The 9,502-nt window shown below is 47.2% G+C and overlaps 1 protein-coding gene across 1 annotated transcript; it reads left to right on the top strand.

Moving 5' to 3' along the window:
- Positions 1 to 895: 895 nt before the first annotated feature.
- Positions 896 to 3,126, top strand: LOC8040034 (nicotinamidase). The gene has a single exon (XM_002413882.3). The coding sequence runs from the start codon at positions 1,028 to 1,030 to the stop codon at positions 2,063 to 2,065; it is 1,038 nt and encodes a 345-aa protein (XP_002413927.2). The 5' UTR covers positions 896 to 1,027; the 3' UTR covers positions 2,066 to 3,126.
- Positions 3,127 to 9,502: the final 6,376 nt, after the last annotated feature.

Raw genomic sequence — 9,502 nt, 5'->3', positions numbered from 1 at the left:
ACGTGACATGTCACGCGTACCAATCGCCAGAGAGATCTGCGGTCACGTTGGTCACGTTGGGCACAATATCGTTTAAACTTTTTATGAGTAGGCTTCACCAATATTGCAACGTGCACCCTCCTCGTACTTACAACGCTTACAACCTCCTTGAGGCGTGTAGCGTGTAGACTTTTGCACTGGCATGCCGTGAGGCCCGTACCGCCCGTACTACGTCTACTGCCTTTGCCCCTTCTTTCCTCCGGCGTGGCTCCGGTTAGAGCACTATATAGCTCCTACGGAGCAGAGTAGCGCAATCCTTTGAACCCCGTGTTTTCCGACAACATGGCCGACAGAGCGGCTCGGCGCGAGTCACGTGGTACTCAGGGTTCCAGGAGGCGGCCCGCCCTATGGGAGAATACATGGAGATCGACATAACACGGCTGATTAAAAAACTAACGGCGAGTTTACATTTTTCAAAACTAGCCTGTCGTGAAGTTAGTAAAGCGCTGAACACTTTATCAAAGTTTTAATAATATCGGATGCGTGTGCAAATTTTGAGAAGGCAATTTCCAAGGCAATGGCGTTTGAAGCAGACGATTTTTGCTCGCAGCGGAGATGGGCTTTTCGGGTTGGCCGGAGCGGGTCACGTGAATGGTGTGACGTCGCCGTGTCGTCTGCTGCATGTTGCCGCTCAGGCAATTTTTTAAAAAAAGTTACGTCCTTCTATGGCACAAAACTTATCGCATATTATTCTAAAATGTTTCATTGTTATGTCAAAAATGATTTCCATTCCGCACATCCCCACAAAACTGAAGAAACAACGATTTTCTCACGTTCTCCATGCATTTCTGACCGCAGTTGGAACCTCCGGGCGTTCGCCGCTAGTCGCCGAGAGACGGCGTTCTAGATTTTGCTCCGGCAAGCCGAGAGGAGGGCGAGGAGGGTCCGGTGTCCGGTGTACGTGCGTCATATCGTGCGGAGACAGACGTAGATGCGAAGGTTGTGCAATTATATGGAGGATCAGTCGGTATTGTAGGTGGTGTTGAGAATGGAGACCCCAAAGTTCAAAGGTTCTTTCGAGGGCCCGCTGGCGTGCTTCAGCCGACTCCAGAAGGCGCAAACTGAGCCACTCTCCAAGGAAGAGTTTGCTGTCTTCCTTGGATCCTTATTTACAGATTTCGAGGATGCAGACCCCGCGGTTGACAAAGAGGATGTGATTGAGAAGCTCTTCAAGATATTTGATCGAAACCAAGATGGGAAGCTCGACTTTTCCGAATTCGAGGCCATGTGGGAACAGTGGGTAGTTTCCATGCTCCGTCCCAAATGCGCATTTGTTGCTGTCGACATTCAGAACGACTTCATCTCGGGGTCGCTGTCCCTCAAAAACATTCCTGCCGGATGGGACCCCGAACGCGTTGTTCCGGTGATCAACAACTTGACCGAACACCTGCCCTTTGACGTCGTCGCCTATAGCATCGACTGGCACCCCAAGGACCACATCTCTTTCTTCGAAAACAAGCACTGCCGCACCTTCCACCCGAGCAGCAAGGTGAGCGCGCAAGATGCTAAGGTCCTGGATACTGTAGTCTTCTGTGACCCTTGTTCTGAGTCTGGATGTGTGGAGCAGACACTCTGGCCGAGCCACTGCGTGCAGGGCAGCTGGGGTGCACAGCTGCACGAGGACCTCAGACTCGCAGACAAGGCCCTGAAGATCTATAAAGGTGACAACACAGACGTAGACAGCTATTCTGCCTTCTGGGATAATGCAAGGCGCTCCGAGACCTCGCTGCACAGTGAGCTACGTAACCATGGTATCACTACCGTCTTTGTCTGTGGCCTCGCTTACGACGTCTGCGTAGCCTTCACAGCTCTGCATGCGTTGGAACTTGGCTATGGCACCATCTTGGTTGAAAACGCTTCCTGTGGGACGTCAAAGGAGGCGGTGGAAAAGACTAAGCGCAGGCTGCAGGACCAGCTGTGCCTCATCGTCGACAGTTCGGAAGTGGCCGACCTAGTGTCTGGGAAGAAGAGACCTTGGCGGCTCGGTCTCCAGCTGGCAAAAGCCAGTGCTCTGCAAATGTGCTGAATCTGGGCATGTCTTTTGCCATTGGGCACCCTGCTTTGGTTATAATTGCATACTTCTATCAATGATGCCAGGAGCACACCTAGAAATCTTTCTTGAAGAGCGAGTGCTCAAGGCCAGGGAAATTTGTACTTACTGTTTTTATTGAGGAGTAGCATTGTGTAACATGTGTTGTAAAGGTTTTGTTGAGGTTAGGAAGGGTTGATTTCCAAACCCTTACTCTTGGATACGGCTCTGATTGATTCCTGTTGAACGATAAGGGAATGTTGCAATATCGGATGCAGCGGCAGTGTAATTGCTCTGATATCATTTTATGGCGAATCATAGCAATCTGTACTACAAGAGAACAAGAGTGATGATTTTACCCCATATAGTTGTACCCTTCTGTTAACTTTCAGCTACCTGTACCCACAGCCATGTGCTGGGGTTCCTCACAAAATAATGGAAAGGTCCAATACTGGGGGGGAGCCTTTTGTGATTCATAAGAACGTGACCATCCCCCAGTGTCCCAAAGCTGATTTTAAAGGGATTGCCAACCTGTAGGGGCATTGGTCTTCTTTTTTTTTTCTCTACAATTGAGTACTTTCATTGTTCCAATATTCCAACTTCCAGACCTTCATATGGTTTGTGCATATCCATAAGTGATTAGGGGAATTTGTGGGACTGAACTGGCTGAATACCCCAACTGTCCTGAGTTCCGTCTATATATTTACAGTTCTAAAGCAAAACACAAGATGACTATTATTTGACAGTATTTTTTTTATTATCAGTCACGATGGCTGTACTGGTTATTGTTACTGTCGATCTATAATAACTGGTTGGATAAAAGTTGTAGGGTTCATGGCCAAGCATGCTTGAAAGTTCTCAGCCTGTTGGGACCTTAGGTAAATTTTTGATTGCTTGTCTCACTTTTCTTGTTTTTCAGAATACACCTTGGGTTATTGAGATTATTGAGTGCAGTCAGTACTTATGAATCTGAACAATGTGATCAAAATGATTGTACACTGTGAATGTTTATATCATATTTTTAGTGTTATGAAAGAATAAAAGTTTAATTATTCATATCCAAAAGAATATGGCTATCACTAAAAACAAATCCTATTTTCCCAAATAAAGCAAACTATCTGTGTTTTTATATATAGGAACATAGCAGGCAGAGTGGAAAGGAGTGGATGATCAGGTAAATGCTAGGTTCTGATCTGGGAGTAGGTCAAAATGCTCCCACACAAAATGGCTCCACAAAAAATGGCCTTGCACAAAATGGTTCTGGGTAAAATGACCCCAGGTTTATTTTTCGACATTCTATGCTCTTTAATGTTTTCATACATTTGCTACTCAGAAGTTTAACTAAATGTTCAGCGTATCTCTTAATGTGTTCAAGCATTTGTTATGGAGCTGCAAGTGGAAGTCTGGAATGAAAGACATTCATCAGGCACATATATAATACAGGTTTCTAATATGATTATGAATGACCTTATCATACTAGTGTGTTGCATTTTCCAAGTGAACAGGATCGCTTTGGATAAACGATGCTGCTGCGATGCATCAAGTCAGTATTCAATATGAAAACATGAAAAAATATACTTTGCGAACTTAGCCATAATAATCTACCACTTTCTAAAGAACTGCAGCCCCTTGTCAAAGACTTGGTTTGAGAATTTTTTTGGTAGGAAATAAAGGGCACAATTAGGAAAAGGGGAGGAGAGGCTTCTTTGTGAAAACTGGGGAGGGTTTGGGGGGGGTAGGGGAAGGTAAGCCAAAATGGGTATAAAAACAATACTTTGGGAGGTCAATCTAGGTCACCGTCGCTTAATGAAGCCAACAGGAACTTCCTCGCTCGAGAAAATGTTTGTGCTTGCACATGCCACGACCACGCAACTTCATACCGAAAAGTGTGTACCAGGAATTTGGAGAATGCTGGATTATACGTAGACAAAAAAATTGACGTTCCTGAAGTGGAGATTTAACGGGAATATGATTAATAAAATTTAGAATGACTATGAGGTTTTGAATGTGGATTTTCAAAGCATTTCCTTTTCCATGAAACAATGCCTCAAAATTTAATCCACCTCTTTCGTAAGAACTGATACCCCCTCTAGGAGACTTGGTTCGAAGATTTTTTGGTAGGAAGCGCTAGGAAACAAAGGGCGCCCAGGAAAGTGTGGGGAGAAGTTTCTTTTTGTATGAATTTGGGTGTGAAAGATAAACCACAAAGTGCATAAAAGCGATGTTTCAGGAGCTCAGTCTAGGACACCATAGCTCAGTGGAGCCAACAAAGCGTAGCCTCGTCACTTAAAGGAATGTTTGCATATGGACCATATCCAGCAAGTGCTCTCAGGGCGGCACCATTTTGTTTGACTGCAGCGCCCTCTCCACACATCAGGGAACTTCAGCAGGTTCGGCGGGGTAAAACGAGGGAGAATGCATGTGTCCGATTCCGCTAGCAGATGACGAACCGGGAGGTAGCCATTCTCCATCTTTGGGCCGTACCGGCGGGCTGTACTGAACATTGAACTCTCGCTTGCAGCTGCCGTTGTCAAGTGGTTTGCATTTCTAGAATATTCATGGCTACTCCAGGATGAGCCTATAGCGCTCTGTTGTTTTATTTCAGTAAATGATCAGGTAGCGTATCTTTGTTCCGTTATTTGAATAGCAGTGGCGTCAGCCGGCTGTACTAACCTCAACCACTGCGTCTATTGCATCAGGAGAGCACGTTTTTATTTATTTATTCCAGACTCTTCACTCATTGTTGCCAACGACCAGTACGACTTTTATATAGTAAAAATGATATGGCAACCGGATTTACTTTTTGCCGGAGAAAACAGACAGACCACTCTGACATAGTTTTCACATTTCTTTTTTTATTTGCATGGCAGGTAACGGCACAATTGGACCCGGTTAGTCCTTTTATCGGGCACAACATTACACGATAACTTGCATATCGAAGTCCGCGCATTTGCGCTTGAAATTTCCTAAATGTGATTTTAAACCAAATTTGCACGCCAGCCGGATGTTAGGTACAGCTAGCCCACTCGGCGGAGCAGACGACGCGAGAGGGGCGAGGGCATTTTTCTCTCTGCTCTTTCGAACTCAAACCGGGAATTCATAAAATGGGATTTGTCCAGGGTTTGCATCTGGGGTACCACAATTTGTACCATTTTGGCCAGATTTCGCCGAGTTTGGTGCCTTGAAAGACCACTGCCAAAATTAGAACACCAAGCAGCTTTTAAAACATTTCTAATAAAAATTTATGAAGAGATAGAAGTGGTGGACAGCATAAAAGAACATTCATCACAACCATAGAATACAATTTTATTATTGTGTTAGCATACATGACAGCGAACAGCTGACGGCGTCCGTCTGTGGACAAAACAGTGGAAAGGGAAGCGCGTCGTGTAGAGAGGAGGAGTAGTGAAGGACAAAGGCTAGGGGAGGCGACGTCATGGGGCGGAAGCCAATGCGCGCGTGGAAGCTGGGGCGAGTCTGAACTTGCAGATGTGCGGAACGCGCATGCCTTGGTTTGTGCTACAAAATGGAGTGTGAACCAAGTACTAGTGCTGGTCCAAGTAGACGGCAAAAGATGGGTTGTGGACGAAGGAGACGAGCTGCCAAAGCCAATAAACAGCAAAAGCAGCAGTGGATGCCGCTGCTAAGTGTGCGAGGCGGGCGAACAAGACAAAGGAGCGGAAGCAACGCCTAGCAAAAGAAATCCCCAAAGCCGGAAAAAATTAAAGGAAGATCCATTGGTGGATCCCAAGTCAAAAGGAGGTGGCAAAAAATAGAGGAAGCAAAAGAGAAAGCCAAAACAGAAAAGTGAAGGGGTCACCGTCACCCAAAGGGGAACGTGTGTGGCGTTTCCCAAAGGTCATGCTAACACATTAATGGATTTTTCTTTTGTTTATTTTCTTTACTTCAGCTATTTTTGTGTGTAATTTATTACAGACTCAGATGTAAAGGTTCCTGATGGTTAGCAACTTTTCATTGAAGCTCGTTGTGGGGAAACCGTGTTGGAAAACCAACTTCCACGGTTTATTTGAAGTGGATTCGATCGTTTCGATTTTTCGAGGGCTACAGGCATGATATCGGGGTTTTGAGCGCTTTGAAACATTCTTTTGGGGAGTGGGTGCTTGAGCTAGAAAGGCGTGTTTCAAAGCAAGCTTGCACATTGAAGCTCATAGAAGCTATCCTTTAGGTTCAGCCTTTGGTTCTGCACACGTGACCTGCCGCATGAAAAAAGTTTCTCAGCTTTTCTGTTATCTTTCACATGACCTTTGATGTCATTTTGTATATTTTTATTTTATGTGCTGCTTTTCTTTTTTTTCACCTGTTTACACTGTGCATGCCGTGCAACTGTAACGTTGCAGATAATAGGAGACAACATTGGTCGCAGCGCCATGCCTCCTGCTTTGCCTAGAGGCGCTGCGGAAAACCGGCTTGTAGCGGCCCCTACGATTTGTTTATCGGTATTGGGTGGTACAAACTTGCGCATTTGAATTTGTCCCGAGTGAAAACGTTAGTCGGCGGTATGAATTCCCCTCTTGCGATTGTTTTACGGCACGGAATCGAGCTAATTTCTAACGTGGAAAGCTTATTTCGTTCCTCAACACTTCGCAGAGGGAAGAAACTCCGCGATGCATGCTACTGCAAGTTGCGTCTATGTCGTACAAGAAGCCGCAAATTTGGTGTGGGCATGCTGTTACTCGCAAAAATAGTGAGTTTCCTATGATGTTGAGCTTGAGGGGAGCATTACGAGATACGTTAACGCACCTTGTAAGCAAAAACTCCCAAACTGCAGTTCAGCCAACGCAATCAGCTGATGACCAACCTCAAAAATGCCCAAAAGCAGACGCAAGCGATCGAGCGGCGACGGTCCGTCCGTCGGCCAAGGAGATCGTCCCTACTGCACGGTGCTTGTCAAGCTCTTACAGGTTCTCTTACGCATTTGCACTGCAAGCTTGACTCAACATAAGATCTGCCTTCAGCACATGCTTCTTGCCCTCTAGTACGGTTATGCACGGGCCCGCTCATCTTTTCAAAAGAAAGTTCTCGCTGGAGACGGTACTTACTGCTAATCTCACATTGCAAAAGATTGCCGACTTCCCAGCACATACAAAATCTCGACAATCAACAAAATCTTGACATAAGCAAAGCGGACTGCCATCCTCAGCAACAAAAGCTTGAGGTACACCTAAGCATTTCTTGTGAGCTGTGAATGGGAAAGCATGCAAGCTGCTCCCTTTGCCGTCTGCTCGTCCGCTCCCTTTGTCGTCTGCTACGTACTAGCGCACGCGTGCGCTTCGGGATCTCGGAGGCCATGGCGCAGCGGCCAATGGGAGCCCCGTCGACACGCACCAGCCAATGGAACCGAAGGCGAATCGCTCCTATTGGGAGCGTTCAGTAGTGCCTCCCTTGCCTCCGAACAGAGTGACTCAAGTCAGAGCTCCTTGGATTTTCTCGCCGGAAATCGTCACCAGTTAGGAAATGACGTCATCTTTAGCTCCTTCGACTCTACTTGCACAGTCTCCGGACTCGGTGCTTCGGAGCTTGACTCCGAAGCACCGGAGTTACGTGCACCGGAAGTGACTTTTGGCCGTCCAGTGGAAGGAGTCGGTGACTCCTTGACTCCGGGGCCGCTACTGAACGTGCCCATTGGGTTCGCGGAAACTAGAAGCCGTTTTCGCACTTCAAGCTGATGACGTCAGCTCGCTCCATGAGACAGTTAATGCTTTCGCATTAATAACAGAAATCTATCCATCATGCTCATTAGACGCAGCACTGCGGGCCTCCATGGTATGGGCTGTTACCTTTCCGAGGTGCCTCGGCTGCCACGGCTCCAGTGCACCTTGACCGGAAATCGCTATACGCACAAAGCCACTGCACGAAACGTTCATTGGCGGATGTTGGCGTCGCGACCGCTTGTGCCATCCCTTGTGTCTCGTGCCAAACAACGCCCTATTGCTTGAAGACCGGTGGCTTCGCTGCGTCTCCTTACGAGTTAAGCCTTTTTCTTTTTTTTACTTTTTACTAAGACATGGCGCCGGCCAGGTACCCTGCTTGCAATTGTCTATAGGAGGTATTCACTGGACGCATATTTGAGGGCGATGTTTAGAGCGCATGCTCAGAACGAGCTCACATTAATAGCCTGCTAAGACCGGCAGCCTTGATGGTGCAGCTAAATGCACGCTCGAAAAGGACTGCGGAAGCTCGCCGTCAGCACGCGATCAGCAGCAGAGCACACGGATGTGGCCGCCAGTGAATACTCCCTATATATGCGTGTTTGAATTTCTAGTGTGTGTGTGATATTTGTGCTCTGGGAAGTCAGCAATATGTTCAACACACCCGCCCAAGCTGCAGTTTTGCAAAAGCTGTAGTCCAAACGGATCGCTCCACGCTCATAAAATCCGCATGACACACGTTTCGATGCATGCCAAGGCCGCTTGACCGAGTGGCTATGCTTAGAGCGAATGACATTTTAGCGAACGGCGACATTTGAGCGAATGGTCGTTTTAGCGAATAACGGGGGCGCGTGTTAACCCATCGACAGTCTGCGGCAACTCATTACAAAAATATTAACTCACTTAGCCCAACCGAAAACGCCGCTTCGCGGCGTCCGACTATTCGCTAAAGTGTCGTTCGATGAAACGTGGGCGTTCGCTAAAACGTCATTCGATCAAGTGAGTGCCTCCCCTAACTCATTTGGCCCACCCGAAAACGCCGCTTCGCGGCGTCCAACTATTCGCTAAAGTGTCGTTCGATGAAACGTGGGCGTTCGCTAAAACGTCATTCGATCAAGTGAGTGCCTCCCGCGCCGGGTGGCTAGTATCGTTCCCTCCGCTCGACTTCGTACGGTTTCGATGGGAATCTGCAGAAGTTTACTCCGGGATTCTTCCTGTTCTTGACAGTCGACGACGCAACAGTACCGTCGACGGCGACGTTTCGAACGCATCGAGGCCGCGCTGCTTTCTCCCGGTTTCTACATGCTTGGACGAAGGAAAAATTACTAGCTTGGGGTGAGCTAGGGTCTCCGGGGTAACGTTGTGCGGTGACTTCTATGGGTGACACATATTGAATCGTGACCACGCGCAACAGCTGTGTCCCGAACACGCTGTCTAAATATCCACACAACCGCCCGAACAGGTTTGAATTTCAATAAGGTGAGCTGGCGGGCTAGTTGGTCGTTCATCATTAGTAAAATAGCGCAAAACAACAAGGAAGAAAGGGCGAGATAGACAGGAAGAGCGCTATTAGCGCTCTTCCTGTCTATCTCGCCCTTTCTTCCTTGTTGTTTTGCGCTATTTTACTAATGTTGAATTTCAAATTTGTGCGGGGTAGGAGGCAGGCGCCACGCAGGCGCGTTTTAAAATTACTATACGAAGGCTAGGTGGCGCAAGCTATCACCCGTTACAAACGATGATGTCACTATTCATCTATTCATTCATT

Source organism: Ixodes scapularis, unplaced genomic scaffold, assembly GCF_016920785.2.
Source record: "Ixodes scapularis isolate PalLabHiFi unplaced genomic scaffold, ASM1692078v2 PGA_scaffold9__187_contigs__length_104089568, whole genome shotgun sequence".
Lineage (NCBI taxonomy): Eukaryota > Metazoa > Arthropoda > Arachnida > Ixodida > Ixodidae > Ixodes > Ixodes scapularis.
The sequence above is the reverse complement of the archived record's forward strand: the minus strand, read 5'-3'. Positions and strand labels throughout refer to the sequence as shown.